The following is a 27,974-nucleotide window of genomic DNA, read 5'->3' as shown; positions in this document are numbered from 1 at the left end:
CATTTTTTCCGTGTTAAGTAACAGTATACTTTTCCTCAGAACTGTAAAACTTATCAATCCTTTATATGGTTGTGGTTTTATACACCCGCTTAGAATTTCCTGGCACTTTAGAAAACGAAACTCAGGGGAAAAACACGTTTTGGAAAGATGTCTGATATGTAGCAAAATGTACACTGCATATTTTTGTATTACGAAAGTATAAATTCAAATTCCACCAAACACCACATGTTACTTTCTGAAGGATTGAAATCGAGATTGCAATGCGCTTTTGTAAGCCAGTCGTAGCTCATGTCAAGCGATCTCTTCAGCCAATGACAGCGGATATTCAGAGCATAGGATATGTGATGTTGTCAGCTAATAGCAACATCACTGTTAAGTAGTGAGACCACACAAATAGGAAAAGGTAATGGTTTAAATTACTATACATAGTGTTGCTACAAGAAAAGAAAAGCTTTCACGTATAATAATGGTCTCTAAGATTAATAAGCCGCAAGAGAAGCTAAGCTTTCAGACATAATGTTGATCTTTTTCGCGCGTGTTACACTTTAAGATACATCACACAAATGTGCCAGTAAAATTTTTAAAAACGACATAGATGTTTGATGTGGGCTCGAAAATATTCTAAATGGTCTTCCTCAAAGATTTGATTTTTGAATGAGAGTCAAACATTCTGTGATTTAAGAAATTCATTAGACAGTCACATACAGAGTTCATCTTGTGTAAAAGGAAATTTACTTTACTTGAAAATAACGCTTTTGGAACAACCATTCAGAATATTTTCCCGCAACCTGTTACAAATGGATTTGTTTCAGCAGTTGCACCAGATGACAGGCGTCGCCGCACTTGGGCAGCTACGATGATGCAGGAAGCCCGTATGTTTGTACGTGTAAACATTAAAAGATCTTACATTATGTCATAAAAGAAACAAGACATTAGAGGATACTCCAAGAGCATGGGAATTTTGTGAACCATACTAAAATGCATAATTCGGCTTAAAGTGCACATTCGTATGTCCAGAATCAGATGCCAATTTTCTTGGAGTACCAGTACCATCTCATGTTTGGTTCTTTATTATGGCATAATACCATATGTGCTAGAAGGTGAAAACGTGAACTTGAAATGCAGCGAACAGGTGAAACTAGCCAATAGTGTGGAATTAAACACTTCGTTTCAATTAAATTGGCCTCAGCAGAAGAGATTAACAAAAGTCAAATTTCTTTAACAAACCGACAAAAATAACTTCATTGTTCTGCAAGGCGATTATCGCTTGACTGTCAGAAAGGTGGAAACAAAATAAAATCTGAAACTAATAATATATTTTAGCCTTCTGTAATTATGTGAATGTATTTTAATTCACTTGATAGCTCCCGGCCACAGAAATCCATTTTGTTTTCATCGTACATGAGAGCAATAAACGAAGAGGAAACAACAAAATCACTTCACATAAACACAGGTCACGTGGAGACTACCAGCTCCCCACTACAACTCAGACTGCTCTGTGCATCATGTCCGGATCTATGATATTTCCGAACTGGGACAATATTAGATAGTGGCGCTCCCCCTCCCTCGAGCGTTTGAGATAGGACGCCAAAAATTTAAAAAATCGACTTTTCAAAAATATCTTCATTTTGTAGCGCATATCTTTCTGAACCCCCCATGAACCATGGACCTTGCCGTTGGTGGGGAGGCTTGCGTGCCTCAGCGATACAGATAGCCGTACCGTAGGTGCAACCACAACGGAGGGATATCTGTTGAGAGACCAGACAAACGTGTGGTTCCTGAAGAGGGGCAGCAGCCTTTTCAGTAGTTGCAAGGGCAACAGTCTGGATGATTGACTGATCTGGCCTTGTAACAATAACCAAAACGGCCTTGCTGTGCTGGTACTGCGAACGGCTGAAAGCAAGGGGAAACTACAGTCGTAATTTTTCCCGAGGGCATGCAGCTTTACTGTATGATTACATGATGATGGCGTCCTCTTGGGTAAAATATTCCGGAGGTAAAATAGTCCCCCATTCGGATCTCCGGGCGGGGACTACTCAAGAGGATGTCGTTATCAGGAGAAAGAAAACTGGCGTTCTACGGATCGGAGCGTGGAATGTCAGATCCCTTAATCGGGCAGGTAGGTTAGAAAATTTAAAAAGGGAAATGGATAGGTTGAAGTTAGATATAGTGGGAATTAGTGAAGTTCGGTGGCAGGAGGAACAAGACTTCTGGTCAGGTGACTAGAGGGTTATAAACACAAAATCAAATAGGGGTAATGCAGGAGTAGGTTTAATAATGAATAGGAAAATAGGAATGCGGGTAAGCTACTACAAACAGCATAGTGAACGCATTATTGTGGCCAAGATAGATACGAAGCCCACACCTACTACAGTAGTACAAGTTTATATGCCAACTAGCTCTGCAGATGACGAAGAAATTGAAGAAATGTATGATGAAATAAAAGAAATTATTCAGATTGTGAAGGGAGACGAAAATTTAATAGTCATGGGTGACTGGAATTCGAGTGTAGGAAGAGGGAGAGAAGGAAACATAGTAGGTGAATATGGATTGGGGCTAAGAAATGAAAGAGGAAGCCGCCTGGTAGAATTTTGCACAGAGCACAACATAATCATAACTAACACTTGGTTTAAGAATCATGAAAGAAGGTTGTATACATGGAAGAACCCTGGAGATACTAAAAGGTATCAGATAGATTATATAATGGTAAGACAGAGATTTAGGAACCAGGTTTTAAATTGTAAGACATTTCTAGGGGCAGATGTGGACTCTGACCACAATCTATTGGTTATGACCTGTAGATTAAAACTGAAGAAACTGCAAAAAGGTGGGAATTTAAGGAGATGGGACCTGGATAAACTAAAAGAACCAGAGGTTGTACAGAGATTCAGGGAGAGCATAAGGGAGCAATTGACAGGAATGGGGGAAATAAATACAGTAGAAGAAGAATGGGTAGCTTTGAGGGATGAAGTAGTGAAGGCAGCAGAGGATCAAGTAGGTAAAAAGACGAGGGCTAGTAGAAATCCTTGGGTAACAGAAGAAATATTGAATTTAATTGATGAAAGGAGAAAATATAAAAATGCAGTAAGTGAAACAGGCAAAAAGGAATACAAACGTCTCAAAAATGAGATCGACAGGAAGTGCAAAATGGCTAAGCAGGGATGGCTAGAGGACAAATGTAAGGATGTAGAGGTCTATCTCACTAGGGGTAAGATAGATACCGCCTACAGGAAAATTAAAGAGACCTTTGGAGATAAGAGAACGACTTGTATGAATATCAAGAGCTTAGATGGAAACCCAGTTCTAAGCAAAGAAGGGAAAGCAGAAAGGTGGAAGGAGTATATAGAGGGTCTATACAAGGGCAATGTACTTGAGGACAATATTATGGAAATGGAAGAGGATTTAGATGAAGATGAAATGGGAGATTTGATACTGCGTGAAGAGTTTGACAGAGCACTGAAAGACCTGAGTCGAAACAAGGCCCCCGGAGTAGACAATGTTCCATTGGAACTACTGACGGCCGTGGGAGAGCCAGTCCTGACAAAACTCTACCATCTGGTGAGCAAGATGTATGAAACAGGCGAAATACCGTCAGACTTCAAGAAGAATATAATAATTCCAATCCCAAAGAAAGCAGGTGTTGACAGATGTGAAAATTACCGAACTATCAGCTTAATAAGTCACAGCTGCAAAATACTAACACGAATTCGTTACAGACGAATGGAAAAACTAGTAGAAGCCAATCTCGGGGAAGATCAGTTTGGATTCCGTAAAAACACTGGAACACGTGAGGCAATACTGACCTTACGACTTATCTTAGAAGAAAGATTAAGGAAAGGCAAACCTACGTTTCTAGCATTTGTAGACTTAGAGAAAGCTTTTGACAATGTTGACTGGAATACTCTCTTTCAAATTCTAAAGGTGGCAGGGGTAAAATACAGGGAGCGAAGGCTATTTACAATTTGTACAGAAACCAGATGGCAGTGATAAGAGTCGAGGGACATGAAAGGGAAGCAGTGGTTGGGAAGGGAGTAAGACAGGGTTGTTGCCTCTCCCCGATGTTGTTCACTCTGTATATTGACCAAGCAGTAAAGGAAGCAAAAGAAAAATTCGGAGTAGATATTAAAATTCATGGAGAAGAAATAAAAACTTTGAGGTTCGCCGATGACATTGTAATTCTGTCAGAGACAGCAAAGGACTTGGAAGAGCAGTTGAATGGAATGGACAGTGTCTTGAAAGGAGGATATAAGATGAACATCAACAAAAGCAAAACAAGGATAATGGAATGTAGTCTAATTAAGTCGGGTGATGCTGAGGGAATTAGATTAGGAAATGAGGCACTTAAAGTAGTAAAGGAGTTTTGCTATTTGGGGAGCAAAGTAACTGATGATGGTCGAAGTAGAGAGGATATAAAATGTAGGCTGGCAATGGCAAGGAAAGCGTTTCTGAAGAAGAGAAATTTGTTAACATCCAGTATTGATTTAAGTGTCAGGAAGTCATTTCTGAAAGTATTCGTATGGAGTGTAGCCATGTATGGAAGTGAAACATGGACGATAAATAGTTTGGACAAGAAGAGAATAGAAGCTTTTGAAATGTGGTGCTACAGAAGAATGCTGAAGATTAGATGGGTAGATCACATAACTAATGAGAAAGTATTGAATAGGATTGGGGAGAAGAGAAGTTTGTGGCACAACTTGACCAGAAGAAGGGATCGGTTGGTAGGACATGTTCTGAGGCATCAAGGGATCACCAATTTAGTATTGGAGGGCAGCGTGGAGGGTAAAAATCGTAGAGGGAGACCAAGAGATGAATACACTAAGCAGATTCAGAAGGATGTAGGTTGCAGTAGGTACTGGGAGATGAAAAAGCTTGCACAGGATAGAGTAGCATGGAGAGCTGCATCAAACCAGTCTCAGGACTGAAGACCACAACAACAACAACAACAACATCTTTCTGAAGAGTCATACATAAAACATATATGTTTGAGGGAACGTAAGACATGTTATTTGGCCTTAAAGTGTGCCGGAATGCAGTGTCAAGCCTCTTCACACAGCATTCTTCCATCGGACGTCTCAGCATATCGCTCTGTGGAATTCTAACGTGTAGTATTTTGTAACGGGTGCAATCGACCTATATTCCGGTCAGTGGAAATTAAAATGTCCTGTGGTGCCTCTCCTACTCCCAGTTGGTCGGTTTGACATCCTGCCCCTCTTAAAAAAATCTCTCAATTAATACTAGATGGGATTATTCGTAACCGGCAGAACAAGAACTCTTCAGAAAATTTGCAGTCTTTACTGCCCATTAGCTAATAACTTGTTGTTTTGTGTGGCATAAAATTAAATATATGATACATAAAATGAGCAAAGACAAGAGAGAAGCAAGACAGTACACATTTCTTCAGCCCAAAAGGCCTAGCTTTTTTTTCTCTCTAATCTTGCCACAGCTTTATATGGCGTACTTTCCTTTCTGGGAAAGAATCTATTACCTTATCAAAGTTTGTCAACGTTTTGCTATATGAAAAAACGAAATGTCGTTGTCTAATACTAGAAAAGCTGTTAATACAAATAAGTACCTAAGACTGGTGTGGTTTCTCGATCTGATTACCTGTATTTTGTCACTGTCTGTATCAAATGCCTATTAGGCCTACTATAAGCAAAAAGTTTTATGTTAGGAAATAGTTTCATATGTCTTTCATACTCTCTAGCTTCTGAAGCATGAGATCGAAAAGTGGTAGTACGAAATTTTTATATAAATTTGGAATCGTCATATTCTTCTGTAACTTGTGTGAGTCGGCATTTCTTCTCATTCCTCGTTCTAACAATCTTGTCATCTCTAATTCTGTAACTATTCCTGCCAGTGTCAACATTTATTCTCTGGTTAACTTCACTAACCCTGCCACAATCGCCGGTGTAGTTATTCCGCATTTATTCTCCGGTTAGGCGTTATTACTTGTACGTACAACGTGTTTCCCGCGCTACTCCGAGAATAGAACTTCAGCGGCTGCCACCCTTCCAGCTTTATTCGCTCAGCTTGTATAGACCCGTCCCCTTTTGTCTGCCGGAAAGCTTATTTCTAGATGTGACGGGGATTCCTCTGGCAGAGACACCACATACACTATGCACGCATTCAAAAATCAATTTACGATTCATTCAGAAATCAACTTAGAATTTGATCAAAAATATTCAAAAATCAACAGCAATGTGTTCAAAATCATGAGAGTAATCGATAGACCAACTTGCACTGGATGCTTGGTGCTTTGTGAACAGCACTCACATCTATTTGGGACATTCTTCCACCTACTCAGTTATAGTTGCCTATCACTATCAGTTAATATCCTTTAACTGAACAACACACCAGATTAATCTCAGGCTGTTCTGTCAATTAGGCACATAAAATAGCATGTCAAACAACATTTTGTTTGTGGTGATAATCTGGATATCATGTGAGAGACATGTTGCGCTGTCTTGAATGTATACAAATTTCAAAAACAGATTTGAAAATATTTTAAGAAACGCGAGGAAAGGCACCTGATGACAAGAGAAAAATATTTGGATGGAAAGGCTAGTAGTGAAGAGGAATGGAAAGGAAAGAGGATGGTGTCAGGATGGGAAAAGAAATGAAATTAAACATAAAATGGAGATTGCTTTGTTGTAAAGCATGTAGTTAAAACAGACAGAAAAAAATGTATAAATGGATTGGGAAATGGCTAAATTTTCATTATGGATTAATACGAGGGTGGTTTGAAAAGTTCTTGGAATCACCAGAGAGGTCAGCACTAGTGCAATGAGTTGTTCACATGATATTCATTGGACTGTTGCCTGTACACATGTGCCACATCAGTGCTCTTTGAAGAGAGGTGTGGCGGTGACGTGGCTCTGTTTTTGTTCCCACATAGTGATTTGCAAAGATGGAGAAAATCGAGATTCGAGCAGTGATTAAGTACTTTGTAAAGAAAGGAATGAAAGCAAAGGACATTCATGCCGATTTCCAGAATACACTGGGGTACTCTGCTCCTTCATATTCAACTGTTGCCAAGTGGGCAAATGAATTTAAATTTGGTCGGGAGAACTTAAATGATGACTCACGCAGTGGTCGGCCAAGATGTGTCATTACTCCAGAAATCATTGCAAAAGTGCACAAAATGGTCACGGACGATTGCCGATTGAAAGTGCATGAAATTGCTCACACTTGCCAGATGTCATCTGAAGGGATATATTACATTTTAACTGAGGAATTAAAAATGAAAAAAATTATCTGCAAGGTGGGTGCTGCGACTCTTGAAGCTGGATCAAAAACGCATGACAATGGACATATCAGAACAATGTTTGGCCCGTTTTAGGAGAAACGAAAAAGATTGTTTGTTCCGGTTTGTGACCACAGATGAAACTTGGGTGCACTACTATACCCTAGAAACAAAACAACAGTCAAATCAGTGGAAACATGCTGATTCCCCGCCATTAAAGAAAGCAAGGACAATTCCTTTGGCGGGAAAGGTCATGGCATCAGTGTTCTGGGATGTGAAGGGGATTTTATTTGTAGATTATCTCCCCACTGGGCAAATAATTACTGGAGAGTACTATGCTAACCTCCTGGACATATTGCAACAGAAGAGGCAAAAAAAGGGCAGGTTTAGAAGGAAGAAAGTCATCTTCCGTCAAGACAATGGGTTCCCACACACGTGTTGTCGCCATGGCAGAATTACATGAACTAAGTATGAATTGGTGCCACACCTGCGTTATTCCCCTGATGTGGCTCCGTCAGACTTCCATCTCTTGCCAAAACTGAAAATTTTTCTTGGTGAACGAAGATTCGCTTCAAATGAAGAATTGATAGCCAGAGTTTACAGCTATTTTGCAAGCCTGGAGGAAACCTTTTTGAGATGGGATCAAGGCACTGGAACATCATTGGACCAATGCATTAATCTACAAGAAGACTACATTGAAAAATAAAAAAAATTTCAGTTATGTAAGTACTTTTTTTCTACTCCGTTTCAAGAACTTTTCAATCCACTCTCATATTATAGGGAGCTGAAAGAGATGGATTGATACTGAAGAATGACATTTTCAGTTCATGAATCAGAACTCTGATGGTATTGTCATACAATTATTATTTCTTTCTGTTAGCCTGCCCTCTTCCTTATGTTGACCTCATAGTGAACGTGTGTCTTTGTCTATGAAACACTATTGCAGACAGCAGCACCTGCATTTGTTTTCAGCATTTGTGTAAAATGCTCCAGTCTACCCTTTATTTATGTGGCAGATGACTTCTTCTGTCATAAAATATATCCACAGATTATACACCTTAACAAGTGCTCTACCTCATTCAGTTTATACCTAGTGTACAATGTTAAGATGGAGAATAGTTACACACCACTCATTACATTTCCCATCACTTGTCACTGTGTGTGCGTTACATTCTCTACCTTCCCTTCAGCATTTTTGAGAAACCGAGTTTGCCTTATTTCGTATTGAGTGAGATGTTGAGCTCAGAAAGAAAGTGATACGTTGGTATTACGCAGTACAGATTTTGGGCATATGATTTCTCTGTAAAAAAAAAAGTATAAGGCTGTGAAATTTGTTATTACGTGATGGGTGTTTAGTCGTGATTTATCTTTTGCTAACCTCTAATTTTAGTTTTCTAGGTAATCTTTGTATACACAGACTATATTTTATACAAAATTACTTTGGGATTGACCCTTGGTAGGAGCACGTGGAAGTCCAGAATAGAGTTGCTATGTCCCGCAAACAGGCAAATGGTTCATTTTATAAATATGGAAATTACATTAAAGTGTTCTGGAAGGGTTACATTAAATTTTGATCTTAGTCGTATCTGGGGAAATAAATTATTATTATGATATACGAACAGTTTACGAAAATGCATTTTCTCACGACATTATTGAATTTTCGACATGCCATGCAGGGAAACTTTTTTTTTTATTGAAGTTAGGGGAATACATTATGGGAATCAAATCTTAAGAGTACGTCATATTTTCTTATGTTTGAAACCAGAACTTTGTCGGAGATCTCTGTTGTGAGATAATTTGAGTTAAATATGACACACAAGGATCTGTCTGCTCCGTCAGCTACTAATTGGGTGCCCATACGGTTTCAACACGAGAAGTGAATTGTTACAGGTTTGTAATGAAACTGTTATTAAGTTTTCTGATCTGTCTACTTAGAGTTCTAACACAACAAAAAATAAGATTAAGGCTGTTTATCACAGTGTGAAAATGTGTATTAAATAGACCAATTTCTGTTGTTTAGAAAGAACAAATGCAATACAAATAACAGGGTCTCTTTTTTTTACAGTAGTTACATTGTAAACAGTGATATTTATTTTGTGTGGTACAGATTGAATTCGAGAGATGAACTTGCTGTGGAATTAGTTGCCATTAAGACCATCTTATTCAAATTTCAAAACTTCTTCCAATCTGCAGAGGTGATATGCCTGACAGCTTCTCTTGTGAGTGCTTTGACTGCAGAGAGGGTAAATTTATTATTATTTCTGCCAATGTAAACTTTAATTTGGGCCCATATTAACTGTGTTGGGTTGAAATGGCAGTGGTAAGGTGGTAGCCTAATGACTTTATGTCTATGTTTCTTTGTCAGTTCATCGAATTCGTATAGAGAGAACTGTGGCTTAGAGGGAGATTTTTCCCCCCATAAGTGCCACCTTTTTAAGGTCATCACTTACATCGACATTCTGGCACTGAAACCAGTTAATGATTTCCTTCTTCTGTTTTGCCATGGTAGGTGCATTGTCAACCTCAACTGAATGGTAAGGAGCATTACCTAGAACTATTGTTGATGGTTTTTCAAGATTTGGTATTAGTGGATCTTTGAATAATTTTGTAAATGTAAAGTGGTTTGTTTCTTCTTGAGAATATCTGGTTTTCTTTGATTTAAAAAGCAGGGGGCTATTTGTGAGAAAACCTGGCAACATGAAGAAGAATAAGTCTGCCCCTCTTGCTGGAAAGCAATCTGATTGTTTCTTTAGTTGTGTTGTCTGTCCAGCCCTCCTTCACAATGTGACCAGAACTGACCCATGTTTCGTCAAGTCACACTACATTGTTGATGTTTATGCTATGAGTATCACTTAAAAATCGAAATTGCCATGCAGCTATATTATCTCCCTCCATCAGTAGCTTGCGGTCACAGAAATCTCCATAGTAAAAGCATAGGTTGTGCAAAACTGTGGATGAGGGTATAACACTGCTTTGAAAAGCTTTGTTTCTTTAAGTGTCACCAGTAACTTCCTGAGTGTTGGATGTTCCTTCCTGCTCTAATCATCATAAACATGATGATGAATCACATCCCCTGCAAATGAGTCGATGTTAGTAATACATCCATACAACATTTTTTCCCCCAGGAGTGTTAAGTTTTGATGATTTTTCAGTTTCTTTTTATTTGTTGAACATTTCCTTCCCAATCTTCACAGTGGTGTTTTTGTTTGTATTCAGAGCTGCAGCAGTTCTGTTGATTACTTTGCTAACACAGAGCAGTGGACCCCCATAAGCTTCTCACTCCCAAAGCAAGCATGTAAAACTCAAACCATTTCTCTCAACTGCTCTCCTATGGCAATTCCTTGGCGAAGAGAATGACATCGAATTTTTTCATTTGCAATTTTCGACAAACTTCCCAATGATGTTGTTGAGTACCATACAATGAATGACTTTAACAACCAGTAACAGTAACAACCAGTAACAGTAACAACCAGTAACAGTAACAACCAGTAACAGTAACAACCAGTAACAGTAACAACCAGTAACAGTAACAACCAGTAACAGTAACAACCAGTAACAGTAACAACCAGTAACAGTAACAACCAGTAACAGTAACAATGAATAATAGTAAGAACAAATAAAAGAAAATAACTCTTACAACTGTAAAAATGAACACACAGTAAATCACACAGTAAATCACACAGTATGGTTGCCGGAAGGTCTCATCCATGATGTGGAAGAGGCCCTGCCGGTAGCTATTGAGTGCACTGGATGTAACTGGCTGCATATAGTGGCGCATGTCGGCATGAATGACACCTGCCGCTTGTTTTCTGAGGTCATCCTCGTCTCCTTTCAGTGGATGGCTGATTTGGTGAAGGCAACTAGCGTCACACACAGGGTGCAGGCTAAGCTGTCTTATTTGTAACATCATATCCAGGGTTGATCACAGTCCTGTGGTTTGGAGCATAGTGGAATGTCTAAAGCAGAGGCCCAGATGGCTCTGCAACTGTATTGGATGCGAATTTGTCAATCTCCACTATCAGGTACAGATTTGTAGGGTTCCACTTGATAGGTCGGGCGTGCATTACACACAGGCAGGAGCTACTAATGTAGGGAAGTACATGAGGTGTGCACATGGGCCTTTTTAAGTTAAAGTCTCCCTTGTGATCAAAGACGATTTGTCTGATAAATTGGACACAGTGCCCTCAGAGAATGTTTGTGTTGTTGCAAACCAGAGATAGGAAAGGTTAATATGATTTTAGTAAACTGCAAGGAAAGGTCCCAGAATTAGCACTGCTTATTGAAAGTAAGACAGTATTGGGAACAGGAAGTTCGTTAAAACTGGGCTTAAATGACAATGAAATCCTGAATTCAGATTGGAATATTTATCATAAGGATTGCTTAGTTTCCAGTAGTGGCGGCTTGTTTATTACAGTAAAGAATTCGATAAAATCTGGTGAGGTTGTCACGGATTCCGATTGTGACTTTATCTGGGTGATGTTAAGCATCAAAAATCAGTCAAAAATGGCAATTGGATGCTTATATATACTGATTGGATCAGGAGCTCTAGTGGTAGAGAGCCTCAGGCATAACTTGCAGAATATCGTTAATAAGTTTCCTGATCACGCCGTTGTAATTGGGGGGTGACTTCAACTTGCCAGGTATAGATTGGGAGTGTCATGCTATCAAAACTGGTGCCAGAGACAGGGACATTGTTCTGGATTTCTTGTTCAAAAATGACTTTGCGCAGATAGTTAGACAACCAAATTGTGGGGGTAACATCATAGACCTCCTGGCAACAGACCTGAATGTACCAAATCGATTACTGCGGAGGAAAGTATCAGTGATCGTAAAATTGTGATAGCTTGTATGACAACGGGTCTGCCAAAGAATGTTAAGAGAAGTAGGAAGATAATTTCAGAGTATAAGCATAAAATATTTGGTGATGAGGATGAAGATGTGGAGAAAAAATGGAAAAAAATCAAAGGAATCATGCAGTATGCCCTAGGCAAGTATGTTCCAAGTAAAGTCTTAAGGGGTAGGAAAGACCCACCATGCTTCAATAGCCGTGTAAACAATGAAAACTTCATCTCAGATTCAAGAGAAGTAAAACTATAGCTGACAAACAAAAGCTGAATGAAGTGAAAATGAGTGTTTAGAGAGGAATGAGAGAAGCATTTGATGACTTTGAAAGTAAAACTTTGTCAACTGATCTGAGTAAAAACCCTAAGAGTTTTTGGTTGTTTGTAAAATCAGTAAGGGGATCAAAATCATCTATTCATTCGCTCAGTGAGCATACTGGCACCGAAATGGAAGATGACAGAGAGAAGGCTGAAATACTGAATTCATCTTCCAAAATTGTGTCACCATGGAAGATCGAAACACGGTCCCTCCTTTCAATCATCGTACAAACGTCAAATAGGCAGACATTGAGATAACTGATCGTGGAAGAGAAAAACCCTACTGTCACTGAGTGGTGGAAAAGCATCCGGACCAGGTGAGATACCTATAAGATTCTACAAAGATTATGCAAAAGAACTTGCTCCTTTTCTAGCAGTAATTTATCGTAGGTTACTTGAGCAATGAAAGTATCTAGTGACTGGAAGAAAGTACAAGTCATTCCCGATTTAAAAAGGGCCGTAGTACACATGCACACAATTATAGACCTGTATTGTTAATGTCTGTCTGTCTGTAGAATTATGGAACATGTTCTGTGCTCAAGAATCATGACGTTTTTGGAAAATGAAAATCTCCTCTAAAAAAATCAACATGGATTCTGCAGACAGAGATTGTGCAAAACTCGGCTTGCTCTGTTCCTCCATGACATCCACAGTGCCATAGACAATGATGCTCAGGTTGATGCTGTGTTCCTAGACTTCAGAAAGGCATTTGACACCATCCCGCACTGCTGTTCAGTGAAAAAAAAAAAAAAAAAAAAAATGAGCTTATCGAGTATCGGAGCAGGACTGGATTCAAACTTCCTTGCAGACAGAACTCAACATGTCGCTCCTAACGGAACAAAATCGACAGATGTAGAGGTAACTTCTGGAGTACCCCAAGGAAGCATGATAGGAACGTTACTGTGTACAGTATATATAAATGATCTAGTAGAAAGTGTGAGATGTTCTCTAAGACTGTTTGCAGATGATGCGGTTGTCTATAACTAAGTAGCAATGCCAGAAGACAGTAACGATTTGCAGATGACCTCTAGAGAATTGATGAATGGTGCAGACTCTGGCAGTTGACTCTGAATGTAAATACATATTGTGCATACATAGGAAATGAAATCTATTACTGTATAACACTATTGATCTACATCTACATCTACATAAATACTCTGCAAGTCACCGTATGGTGAGCGGCGAGCGGTACCCTGTCATTTCCTTTCCTGTTCCACTCGCAAATAGTGAGGGAAAAACGACTATCATTGTGCCTCCATGTGAGTTCTAATTTCTTGTATCTTATCTTTGTGGTCCTCATACACAATGTATGTTGGTGGCAATAGAACTGTTCGGCAGTCAGGTTCAGATGTCGGTTCTCTAAATTTTCTCGATAGTGTTTCTCGAAAAGAAAGTTGTCTTCCCTCCAGGGACTCCCATTTGAGTTCCCAAAGCATTTCTGTAACTCTTGCGTGTTTCTCGAACCTACCGGTAACAATTCTAGCTGCCCATCTCTGAATTGCTTCAATGTCTTCTTTCAATCTGACTTGGTACAGCTTCCAAACCCTCCAGCAGTACTCAAGAATAAGTGGCACAAGTGTCCTGTATTTGGCCTCCTTTACAGGTGAACCACTCTTTCCTAAAATTCACCCATAAACCAAAGTCGACCATTCGCCTTCCCTTCCACAGTTCTCATATGCTCGTTCCACCTTATATCGCTTTGCAACATTATGCTCAGATATTTAAACGACTTGACTGTCAAGCAGGACATTAGTAATACTGTATCTGAACATTGCAGGTTTGATCTTCCTACTCAAACACATTATCTTACATTTTTCCACATTTAGGGCTAACTGCCATTCATCACACCAGCTGGAAATTTTGTCCATGTCATCCTGTATTTTCCTACAGTCACTCAACTTCGACGCCTTACTGTACACCACGGCGTCATCAGAAAACAAGCGCTGCCCAACCTGTGAGCCAAATCATTTACGTATATAGAGAAAAACTGCGGTCCTATCACACCTCCCTGTGGCACTCCTGATGATACCTTTGTCAACATTGAGGATAACATACTGGGTTCTATTATTTAAGAAGTCTTCGAGCCACTCACATATCGGTGAACATATTCCATATACTTGTACCTTCATTAAAAGCCTGCAATGGGGCACCATGCCAAATGCTTTCTGGAAATCTAGAAATATGGAATCTGCCTGTTGCTCTTCAACTATATTTCTCAGTATATCATGTGAGAAAAGGGCAAGCTGAGTTTCGGACAAGCGATGCTTTCAAAACCATGCTGATTCGTGGGCATAAGCTTCTCAGTCCCAAAAGGGTTTATTATATTCATATTGAGAATATGTTCAAGGATTCTGCAGCAAACTGAAGTTAGCTGCAATTTTGTGGGTCCATCCTTTTACCTTTCTTGTATATTGAAGTGACCTGCACATTTTTCCAGTTGCTTAGGACTTTCCACTGGGCGAAAGATTCATGATAAATGCAAGCTAAGTAGGGGCCAATGATGTCGAGTACTCTTTATAAAATTAAACTGGGATTCCATCTGCACTTGTGATTTATTTGCTTTCAAATCTTTCAGTTGTTTCTCTACACAAGGTATGCTTATTACTGTGTCGTCCATACGGGAGTCTGCCTTATGGTCAAATGACAGGATGTTTGTATGATTCTCCTGTGTGAACGACTTCTTGTATGTGAAATTTAAAACTTTGCTATCTTCATCTGCCACACCAGACTGGTCAATGAGGGACTGAATGGAAACCTTAGACCCACTTAATGAATTTGCATAGGACCAGAATTTTCTTGGGTTCTATGACAGATCTTTTGCTGCATTGTGATGGTAGTAGTTGATGTATGCTTTGCGCACAAATCTTTTCATATACACCAATGTCTACTAATCTTTGTCGTAATTTATGCATTCCCTTTTGAACCAAGAGTGCAACATCCTCTGCTTCCTCAGCATCCACCGAATTTTGTTATTGAACCATGGTGGGTCTTTTCCACCCCTCATCCACTGACTAGGCACATAACTCCCCAGACCACGATTTACAATCTACTTAAACTTTTCTCCATAATTCCTGTACATCCATCATACTGGAACCAAGTGATGCCAATTCACTGTCTAAATGAGATGTTAATAACTGCTTATCTGCTCTATCTACCGGAAACACTCTCCTAGCCTTCTTGACTGATTTCAACTTTTGTAATCATAGTTTCTATAATGACATCATGATAGCTAATCCCTGTTTCTATACTGACATTATTGATAAAAGTCCAGCCTATTTGTAGCTACAAAGTCTAAGATATTTCCATTGCATGTGGGGTGCCGAGCTTGCTGCTCAAGACAATTTTCAGAAAACTTTTGTTTTTTGTATGTCTGTATCTCCCCAATGAATTCGTAGACATCCTAGTCAATACTTGGCAGGTTAAAGTCACCTCCAACCATTATTGCATGATCTCGGTATTTACGCGCTGTTGACTGTAGATTTTCTTTGACCGATTGTAGAACTGTCACAGAAGAATAGGGTAGCCAGTAAAAATATCCAAAAATTAACTTGATTTCACCTACACCTGTTATATGCAACCAGATGACTTCACTGTCACATTCAACCTTGACCTCATTTGCATCAACTGCAATGAACACTCCCCATCCTATGACCTCTAATCTGTCTCTCTGATATATGTTTCATGACTTGCTAAGTATGCCTTTGGGTTTCAGCCAGCTCTCAGTCACAAGAACAATTTGAACGTGAGAACTTTCCTGGAGGGCAGTAAATTCAGGAACTTTATTATGAATACTTCGACAGTTTACTGTTAAAATTGTGACCGTCTATTGTGAATGCCGTTTGACTTCCCTTGCTGAATATCGACTGGTGAGTGTTCTTCATAGTAGCTCGAACTAATGCATAGCCTAAAAAATCCTCATGTGCACTCCACAAGTACTCTGCTACACAAGTAGCTTCTTCCGAACAACTTTGGGAATGATGCTGCAAATGGCGATCTCTGCTTGTACCCCATGTGCGAGGCCAGCAGCCTTCACCACCATACCAGCAGCCTGGACAAACTGAGGATTGCCTCAGAACGTATGTGACAGGCATCGTTGGTACTGACGTTAGTCACAACAATCAGATGACTGCACCGTGCAAAATCGATAGCCACAAGCCAGGCCACTTCCACATCTCGGATGAGGTGTCCCCCCCCCCCCCCCCCCCCCCCAGACATACCGAGCGCACATTGGCTTTCTGTCCAGCCCTGAATGCTATGTGCCTAACATTGGAGCTCCCAATGACTAGTAACCACCCCCCTCCCGTGCCTGTTCGGACCCTGCTGAAGGAGCCACCTGTCCACTCACAGGGTGAATGAGCAAGACCAGGCGATCAGTCTCCACATTGGCCCCCCCCCTCAAGTGATGCGAACACATTACCAGCCACCACTGACCCTTCTGGAGGGTGGACCCACCACATTGGGTGCTGTAGGAGGTGCCTCAGAAGCAGAGACTGTGGGCAAAACAAGTGACACATGAGGTGTCCCATGTGACGCGCTAGATTCTCCACAGCCGTTACACCCACAGGCAGCAGCCTGAACGTGACTGACTGTAGCCAAAAGTGCATTCAGCTAACACGAACTGCGGCCAGTTGGTCTTGCATTCGCAAACAGCATGCACACATCCTAACCATCGTAGCAAGACTAGCTGAAGAAGTGAACTATGAAAGAAGACAATCCTAGATATGCAACTTTTTGCCCTCCTGATGTGTCACCAGTGGGTGCTGATGCGTTAATGAGCTATGTAGGTGGTTGTTCAGTGAGCAACTATTGTGCTACAGACTGAATGAATTTACACTTACAAAAACATGAGATTAAACCTCTTAAACAGGAATTTAATAAATATACTAAGTGAAAAACACAAGAAAAGATAAACACTTGACTTGCTGTGATGCAGATGTATATCACCTGAGAGCTAATGACAAACCGCTGGATACAATATATGCCATAAAATATCTAGGAGTAACTATCCAGAGCGACCTTAAGTGGAATGACCACATAACACAAATAGTAGGGAAAACAGATGCCAGATTCAGATTGATAGGAAGAATCTTAGAGAAATGTAACTCATTCATAAAGGAAGTGGCTTATATGCCACTAATTTGACTGATTCTTGAATATTGCTCATCTGTGTAGGATCCCTACCAGATAGGGCTGGCAGAAGACATAGAGTATAGGTCCAATGAAGAGCAGCACATTTTATCATGGGATCGTTTAGTCGGCATGAGAGCATTACGGAGTTGCTCAATAAAATCCATTGGCAGACAACAAACTCCATTGTCTGACATCAAAAGAGAGGCATTATGGACCACAGAGAGATTTACTATTGAAATTTCAAGATAGCCTTTCCAAGAACAGTCAGACAACATATTACTTTCTCTCACATGCATCTTGCATAATGACCATGAAGAGAAAATTCGAGAAATTAGAGCCAATACTGACGGTTACCGACAATCATTCTTCCCACGCACTATTTGCGATTGGAACAGGGTTGGAGGGCTCAGATAGTGGTACAAAAAGTACCCTCTGCCACACACTATTAGGTGGCTTGTGGAGTATGGTGTAGATATAGATGTAGATCACACAGGACAGCAAACTGTCTGCAGTTGAAAATCAGTGCAAGCAAGAAGTGTTGTGGTGTGGAATGAAGGTTTGACAGTTCATGGGTTTGCTGCAGGTAGTGTGGTATTGCCAGAAAGTGGCCTGAGTCTGTTGCATAGAATTCTATTGTAATACTATTCTTTATAATAAGCCCAACTACCCGTTTTAGTGTTATTCTTACAGCTCATTTCTGTAAATTGAAAATTGTCCATGTTTTGTGCATTTGTGCAAGTAATCCCTTAGCTTTGAATTGAGTGTACATATAACAGTGTATCACCACAATTTACTGCCTGTTAAATATTGATAATTAATAGGACCCTAAGGATGTAACATGCTATGAAAGGCATAACATACTGAGGACATTCTCTTTGGTAGTATCTTTGTTGATTCCATGTCAGTTGATAACCAATATTCATCCCTAAAATATTTGTATTTACTATACAGTCTATAGATTTATCATTTATATGTAATGTGACAGAATTGCTTCCCTTTTTGAGTCAATGTTTGTGCTGTTTGTTTTCTGTATGTTTAGTTGTAGTTTACTATATTCTGCTCAATGGTTAATATCCTTAAAAATTTAATTTACCTTCTCTACTACGAGACGAGTTGTGGTGTTTTATTAAAGTTACTATAATATTGGTGTCATCACAAAAATGCATTATTCTCCATGCACCATATTTTCTGCAAAGTCACAGTTATTTATTAACATTATAATTTGTCTTAATAAACTACCTGAAGGAATACCTATGTTAATATGTGCAGGGTATGGTAATTGTTTCACTAACATAAAGGATTACCAGATTATAAATCATGTATTGTGCACAAAAAGTTTACATGTCATAACAACTGATAACGTATGTGATCACAGACAAGTACATTAGATTTACTTGTTAAAAGAACAGTTCATTTGGTAACTGAGCCACGTTTTTATTTTAATAAATGTTTAAAGTATGGAGTTTTTCCAGATTTGCTCAAAATTTCAAAAGTTATCCCCATATACAAGAGGGGTGATGAACTACTACTCCAGAACTATCGACCAGTTTCTATTGTCACTATTCTCAAAAATATTTGAATCATTCTTGTACATTCAATTAAGTAATTACTTCGAAAAATATGCCATTTTGCACAACAGTGAGTATGAGTATGGATTTCAGCCAGGTAAAAACATCACTGCAGCTGCTCTAGAAATTGTTGACCAGACTTTAACTGCTTTCGAAATTAAGATGATGGTGTCACCTGTATTATGTGATTTAAGTAAATCTTTCAACTGCATTCCTTTTAACATATTACTAACAAAATCGGAGTATTATGGTCTACAGAAATCTACATTGGGAGTAATCTCTTCCTACCTGACTAACAAGAGACAGTTTGTCTCAATTAAAAATAGACTTTCCCCCTTAGTAGAAGTTAGCACAGGTGTACCACAGGGCTCGGTCCTTGGCCCCTTCTTTTTCACTGTGGCTATCAATGAGCTGCCCCATTGTGTATCATAGTCTGTAATCTGCTAAGGTGATGATACAATTTTACTTTCTTCACATCATAATGTCCCAAGCCTTAATAAGATCTCGCAAGAAACTGTCGACTCTGCATTGAACTGGTTTGCAGCCAGTAAACTTGTCTGTGATCCATATTAAACTCAAAAGCATATGTTAGGATTGATTAAGGATATAGAAAATAAATGTGTCAAACTTTTAGGAATAAATATTGATGCCAAACCCAGTTGGGAAGAACATATCAATCAAATATGTAAAAAGATCTCACGAGTGTCCTCCTCATATGGAAACTGAGAGATATGGTTTGTAATAATCATCTCCGTATGGCATATTTTGGACTCTCTCTGTCTCTCATCTCATATGGCCTTCTCTTATGAGGACATTCTCCTCATATCAGCAACATTTTAAAAGTCCAAAAAAAAGTTTTCTGCATATTATGCAAGGCTGGTTCTAAAGAGCACTGTCACCTCTTTTTAACAGGCTTAAGCTGCTAACAGTTGTGAAGCTGTACATCTATGCGTCTGCACTCTGTCAAGAACAGCATTAAAGAATGTGTTTAAGGAAAACAATACACCAACATGACACCAGAAATAAGGCAAACATTGACATTCCAAGACACAGGCTAGCTATAACAGGAAACTCTCATAAAATAAATACCCTCAAAATTTTTAACAAGCTGCCTCTTACTGCTCAATCCCTGCCATTCAAAAAATTCAAAACAAAATTGTATGACTTGCTGACAAAAAACCGATATTACAAAATGAAAGAGCCCTGCGAAATGGGCACTATTGACATTAATATTCAGGATTATAGCTGTATATAGGGTAGTTAATCTGTACGTGGATTGTAAAGGTTAATTGTAATAATTTAAGTTCATCTCTAACTCAATATTATTAAGATATTACCTAATATTATTAAGGAAGCCTATTTTACTGTATGTGGTCAATGACAATGAAAGATTCTGACGTATGATTACTGACCAGCACATTAGATTTATGTGAAGTCTTTTACATTGCCATTTCAAATGTTATTTTGCAAAGAATAAACAATTCAGTTTTTTTTTAACTGAATAATTAATGCAAGGTTTTATGACAATGAGATGGGGATGTCCCTGTGTGTTTCGGCTGTTGAGGACAGCTCAGTGTCAGATGGCTTCACACTACTATGCATTATCTGTTCGTGGAGCAGAATTTAACTGCAGACTGGACTGAAACTTTGAGTCCACACTTTTCATATACACTGCTGGACATTGCTGAGATATTACTTACGGATATTTACAATCTGCGTAGAAAGTAACTTCTTATAACACATGTAACAACAACATGCTTACTGCTTGTTAGCCAGATTCTGAAACAAAATCTTTCAGCTGAATGAATTATAATACTCTTAATGCATTTTAGTGCTTAGTGTGAGACAGAAACTGTAAACTGTATAAGCATTTTTCAACGGAGAAATTGCTGAAGTAGGCATGTTGAAGTAGAAGAAAAGTGATAGAGCATAGAAATAAAACTGGGAAAATAGGAAGTGGAAATGAAATAAATTAAGGCTCAGCTTCCTCTTTTTAACAGTTGATGTATGCACAGAAAATCTGTCTAACCTGTTAAATACTCTGTAAGATGGAAACAGAAGAGGACAATATGAAGATGAGAAGTGAGATATGATACTGCGTGAAGAATTTGACAAAGCAGTGAAAGACTTATGTGGAAACAAGGCCCCAGGAGAAGACAACATTCCATTAGAGCTCCTGAAAGCCTTGGGAAAGCCAACCATGACAAAAGTCTTCCATCTGATGAGCAAGATGTATGAGGCAGGTGAAGTACCGTCAGACTTGAAGAAGAATATGCAAGCTGTACAACCTTGCTTCCCCCATTTTTTCCCCAGCAATTGTGTCTTTAATGAAACTAATTGGGTACACAGCTATCATTCAAAGTATTTTCCATCCCTGGCCACTACTTTCTCTCATCTTTCAGGCAGTGTAAGAATCCCGCATCAAAAAAATTGTTCATCTTTTGAAGTGATCCATGGATTGATCCAATTTGTGACTTCTTCATGAGATTGGAAGTGTTGGTCAGCCAGGCCATGCGCCATTGATCTAAACAGGTGATAGTCAGAGGTAGCAATGTCAGGAGAATATGGCGGGTGGGGTAGGACTTCCCATTTTAACATTTTCAAGTACATGTTGACCCCTTTTGCAACGTGGGGTCGAGCGTTGTCGTGCTGCAAAATCACTTTATCTTGCCTCTCGATTTATTGTGTCCATTTGCCTTTTAATGCTCTACTCAGACGCTTGCGTTTGATAATGAGCACCTGTGATTGTTTAACTTGGTTTTAACACCTCATAGTAAAAGACGCCGAGCTGGTCCCACTAAATGCAGAGCATGGTCTTACAGCCGTGAATATTCGGTTTGGCCGTTGACGTGGAAGCATGTCCGGGATATCTCCATTGATTTTTTGCGTTTAGGGTCATTGTAATGAACCCATTTTTTGTCCCCGGTCACAATGCAATGCAAAAATCCCTTTCATTCTTGCCTCTGAAGCAACTGTTCACAAATGCTGTTCAACTTCTCTTGGTTTCAGCTCACACAGGAACCAAGTTCCTTCTTTCTGAATCATGCCCATGGTCTTGAGACATTTTGAAATGGCTTGCTGTGTCACTCCTACTAATTGTGCCAATTCTTCTTGAATTTGACGCGAGTCTTCACTCAGCATTGTCTCCAATTCTGCATATTCGGAAACATTCTCTCTTCCACCACTATGCCGGTCTACGGCGTTAAAAATCACCATTGTTGAAGCGTTGAAACCACTCACTGCACATTATTTAACTAATAGCGTCCTTACCAAATGTACTTGAGAGAATTTGATGAGACTCGGCCGCTGTTTTCTTCATATTGAAACAAAACAGTAACACCTCCAGCAAATGAAGAGAATTAGGCTCGTAAACTGACGTTTTCAATCAAGAACAACACTATGATGCTGACACAAATCGACTAATGTTTGAATGAGGTTATGTTGACTGAGGTCCAAACTAACTGTCTGATGTATGCGATCTGTTTCTTTCGACCGCTACTTACTGTTGTCGCTACCTATCAGCAAATGGCAGAAGCAAAGTTGTACAACTTGTAATAATTGCAGTTTCATAGAAGCAGGTGCTGACAGTGTGAAAATTACCGAACTATCAGTTTAATAAGTCATGGTTGCAAAATACTAATACAAATCCTTTACAGAAGAATGGAAAAACTGATAGAAGCAGACCTCGGGGAAGATCAGTTTGGATTCTGGAGAAATGTAGGAACAAGTGGAGCAATACTGACAGTACAACTTCTAATAGAAGATAGGTTAAGGAAAGGCAAAAAGGCAAACCTACTTTTACAGCATTTGTAGACTTAGAGAAAGCTTTTTACAGTGTTGATTGGAATACTCTCTTTCAAATTTTAAAGATGGCAGGAGTAAAATATAGGGAGGGAAAGGCTATTAACAATTTGTACAGAAACAAGATGGCAGTTATGAGTCAAGGAGCATAAAAGGGAAGCAATGGTTGAGAAGGGAGTGAGACAGCATTGTAGCCTATCTGCAATGTTATTCAATCTGTATATTGAGCAGACGGTAAAGGAAACAAAAGGAAATTTGGAGTAGGAATTGAAGTGCAGGGAGAAGAAACAAAAGCTTTGATGTTTGTCAACGGCATTGTAATTTTCTCAAAGACAGCAAAGGACTTGGAAGAGCAGTTTAATGGAATGCAGAGAAACTGTAAAGAGGATATAAGATGAATATCAACAAAAGTGAAATGAGGATGATGATATGTAGTTAAATTAAATCAGGCATTGCTGAGGAAATTAGATTAGGAAATGAGACACTTAAAGTAGAAGATTAGTTTTGCTATTTGGGAGGCAAAATAACTGATGATAGTCGAAGTAGGGAGGATATAAAATGTAGAATGCAATGGAAAGAAAAGAGTTTCTGAAGAAGAGAAATTTGTTAACATCTAGTATAGATCTAAGTGTCAGGAAGTCTATTCTGAAAGTATATGTATGGAGTGTAGCCATGTATGAAAATGAAACATGGGTGATGAACAGTTTAGACAAGAAGAGAATAGAAGCTTTCGAAATGTGGTGCTACAGAAGAATGCTGAAGATTAGATGGGTAGATCATGTAACTAATGAGGAGGTACTGAATAGAATCGAGAAGAGAAATTTGTTGTACAGCCTGACTAGAAGAAGGGATCAGTTGGTAGGACACATTCTGAGGCATCAAGGGATCATCAAATTATTACTGTAGGGAATTATGGGAGGTAAAAATCATAGGAGGAGACCAAGTAACGAATACAGTAAGCAGATTCAGAAGGGTGTAGGTTGCAGTAGTTACTCAGAGATGAAGAGAGCTGCACAGGATAGAGTTGCATGGAGAGCTGCACCAAACCAATCTTTGGACTGAGGACCACAATAAAAACAACAAGCAACTTCTAACCATTCACCCATTCTCATTATAAGAAGTCAGTGGAGCTGCACCACTTTATCACAGAAGCAGCTACATAATACAACAACATTTTCCAGTTCATAGTGTAGGGAAATTATATATACTCAAATTCTTCAGAGATTGTCATTTCTTAACTAATTTGGCAATTGCCACTTTATAATGTGTGCCTTCAATTAATAACACACTGGAGCACTTTTCCTTCTGTCATGATTTAGTTTATATTTAACCATTGTGTCAACTGCTCTATCACAAAACATTCTTGGGTGTTTTTTTGCATGGGAAGAGCCAACACATCTGTGCTGGTGCCATGTTACTTTGCACAAGCTCTACCTTCTCATCACACTATTTCCATTCCTTTTCTACGTATTCCCATTATTGCTACAAATGTGTGTGTGTGTGTGTGTGGGGGGGGGGGGGTTCATACAATTCTTTGCTATTAATGTTCAGTTTACGATGTGTGTTTTCATATACATAAAAATAATGGATTTCAGAAACTGTCATTAATCAGCAAACAGGTTTGTAATCCAACATAGTATGTCAAAACAATGCAAAATCTCTTTCATTCACAAATACTGTTTTAATTTTAAGCAGGCTGTATAGGATTTTTATTACGTTGTATGCTCTTATATGTTGCAATTATTTTTTCAGAATATCTGAAATGTGGTGTCCTGCATCTGCAATATTTGTGAGACATGTTCTGAGACAAAGTTCTGGGAGTTACATTGTACAAAAACAACAAAGCAAAAGTCGGAAGAGGCTGTATGTTGACCTCTACCTATCTGTTGATGAGGGTTTTATTAATCTTGGTGAAGAGCTTTGTGATAAGGAATATGCAGTATTTGAGACACAGATTTTCGAAGGTATGTGTTAATGTAAATAACAAAAAATAAAATCTTTTAGTAACATGTTTACACTTCCTAAGAAATAATATTTAATGCTACACTTATTTTATCTACAGGAGACCAACCTACACTGATTCAACAATACATAACTTATCACACCATCCATGCATGCATAAGTTTGCTGCACTCACATATGTGCTACATAGGGCACACAGACACTCCTGTTAAGCCAGAAACTGTACATACAAGAAATTAATACTGTAGCAGAAGTTGCAGTGAATACTGGATAATTGGCAGACTCAGCTGACAGATTCTCCAACAGAATGAAATCCAGTACTTGTAATACAGACACCACAGAAAGGCAAAAAACACCTCACAGACTTGCACAATTTATGGGACATTAAAAAAATTGGCAAACAATTTAAGAATATTAATGTAAAATTATCCTTCTCCACAAACAACAAATTTGGTTATCATTTAGCTCGCACAGTGAGCACCGAAATGTCATGGTTTTAATTAATAGTTCTAGTATGGCTCCACATTGGGCACCATTGAAAGATAATGATTTTTTGTTAGTTAGGCCACATGCTGAGACAATTGTAGTGACCTACTACGAGCAGATTAGTAGACATACATGTATTTTTAAGCAGTTGCCAATTATGTGCTAGTTATGAACCAAGTGTCAGATTCATTGGAATGGCTTGAATAAGCTGATCCTTCCTGGGCACACACTTGCACGCATCCAAAATAGTAATGAAGGATAAATTGCTGTGGCAACAGTGATGTGCATACTCTGCTTGGGAAAGGAAAAATGGTGCATCAGCTTTCTGAGTTTTCTCTAATTAATGTCCCATAAATTGTGAGACTGTATTGCTGGCCAGTACATACCTTCAGAAGGTGAAATATGTAGTATTGCTGATCAGTGCATATAAAAATGACATACTATCCTAGCTTTCTAAAGTATGAGTTCCTTCCTCGGGGAGGGGAGAGGGATAGATTAGAGAAACTCAGTCTTTGTCATTCTGTTTCCTCTAGTTCTCTCTTGAAATATATTCTTGCCTGCCTTGCTCTGATTCTTAAGGATTGTAGGTTGGGACTCCAAGGAATTTTAGACCTCTTTGCTTACTAACAAATGTTGGAAATGCCTTGTCTTGCACAATCTGCAATGCTTGCACCAATTTGTCGGCTTTGCGTAAACATTAACTTTGCACAGATTGTATTATAGTGCGTAAGTCATTATCTGCTTCTGTAATTGTAAAATAAATGAAATTATGGGCACTTGGTTCAAGTCAATCACAGACCCTGCACTTTGCAATGCCAACACTGACTTGAGAGTTTGCAAGGGTGATATCTATATTTGTTGCCTTACCTGTGAGATATTGGAAAGTAGGTGGGTTTAGAGTACTGTTCGTGACATGAAGGCCAAGTTCTTGTATAGTGTCCAGAAGACAGCGTTCTTTCATCAGTTTTCATGGACTCCATCTGAACTTTACCTGTGATGTACAAGCAGTGTTTGGAGGTAGTACCTGGCTGACACTTGCTGTTGTATGGGGCAATCAAGCAGATTATGGTGGCCTTGAAGCATTTCCATATGCTAACATTTTGGCTTGGAAGACGTGGAGTATTGCTGAGACTACAGGACTGTTGGCTAAACAGCCTTATGGTACTCTTGTTCCAAGCATGCCATTTGTTTTGACTACGAGAAGGAAGAAGAAGTTAAATGCTGATGAGTACCTCTTTTTATGGGCGAAAGTTGGCAATGGCAACATGGGCCCTAGTATTACTAGGCCCGTGTTGCATAATAATTGACTTCCGGTCTGGCTGATAAGGCGCGCTGTCACTGCGCGAGCACGTGGCGACCGGAAGTTTTGGTTGCGATAAGCGCTACTGGGGTCCAGCTGCGCCGCAGCACGGAGCGTCATTCACTCTGCGAACGTCGAGGAGTGCGGACGCATAGCTCTGGATGTCTCGCTGGGCGTTGGCTTGCTACGTTCACTTTTGTTAACTTGCCACAGCAATGCCTCTGCGATGTGGTTACCGTCATCGCTGGCGGCACAGTGTACCTGTGTATCGCAGTTTGAAGGCGATTGATATTGACTTGGCTGGGCAGTTTAATAAACAGAAATTGATTGGAGGTCCAAATGTTTTTCGTTGACTCCATCTGAACTTTACCTGTGATGTACAAACAGTGTTTGTAGGTAGTACCTGGCTGACACTTGCTGTTGTATGGGGCAATCAAGTCGCCTAGTGTGCAACCAAGAGCGGCACGGCCACCAAAACAAAAAGTGAATACATTTTTTGAATAAAAAAAAGGGAGGGAGATAAGGAAAAGAGATAAGGAAAGGTGAGGGTGAGGGCAGTACACTACACCTACCTACAGGTGGATCCCTCTCATCCTGGGATTGAGTTACCTGCACTTGGGAGGTCTACTTGCACCATTTTGTCCTTCATTGCAAGGCTAGTTGAATAACTGACTTCATTGTCAGAATAATTGAATTGTTGGCATTCTGGCCCAAGCTACCAGGGATGTTGGTCATGTGTGCGTGAGGTGTGCTTGCTTGTGTGAATGAATGTGTGTGTGTATGTGTTAGTGTTTCTCTTTCTTTTTTCTGACGAAGCCTATGGTCGGAAACTAATGTGTAATTGTCTTTTAATTGTGCCTTTCTGCAGTTTAACATGCCATCTTTATGGTAAATAGCATTCTATCTTTCCTCATGTTGTTAATTGTTAGAATACTGTCCTACTATTTGTAAGAAATTGTATGAAGTGTGCAGACATTACAACAACGCTCTAAACTACATTATGTGATCAAAGGTATCAGGACTCCCCAAAAACATACGTTTTTCATATTAGGTGCACTGTGCTGCCAGGTATTCCATATCAGCGACCTCAGTAGTCATTAGACATTGTCATTAGACATCGTGAGAGAGCAGAATGGGGCTCAATGCGGAAAACACAAACTTTGAATGTGGTCAGGTGATTGGGTGTCACTTGTGTCATACGTCTGTACGTGAGATTTCCACACTCCTAAACATCACTAGGTCCACTGTTTCTGATGTCATAGTGAAGTGGAAACTTGAAGGGACATGTACAGCACAAAAGTGTACAGGCCAACTTCGTCTGTTGA

General features: G+C 39.4%; 1 protein-coding gene across 1 annotated transcript in view; it reads left to right on the top strand.

The window, feature by feature from the left end:
- The window catches only part of LOC124776894 (putative ATP-dependent RNA helicase TDRD12), a 451,178-nt gene that overhangs the window by 27,187 nt on the left and 396,017 nt on the right, over positions 1–27,974 (top strand). Inside the window, exon 4 of the mRNA XM_047252081.1 lies at positions 24,654–24,865. Within this exon, the coding sequence (XP_047108037.1) occupies positions 24,654–24,865 (212 nt within the window). The remainder of the gene's footprint in view (positions 1–24,653; positions 24,866–27,974) is intronic.

The sequence above is a fragment of the Schistocerca piceifrons genome, chromosome 2 (genome assembly GCF_021461385.2).
Source record: "Schistocerca piceifrons isolate TAMUIC-IGC-003096 chromosome 2, iqSchPice1.1, whole genome shotgun sequence".
In the NCBI taxonomy this organism is placed as follows: Eukaryota; Metazoa; Arthropoda; class Insecta; order Orthoptera; family Acrididae; genus Schistocerca; species Schistocerca piceifrons.
This window is presented reverse-complemented; position numbering and strand designations above follow the sequence as displayed.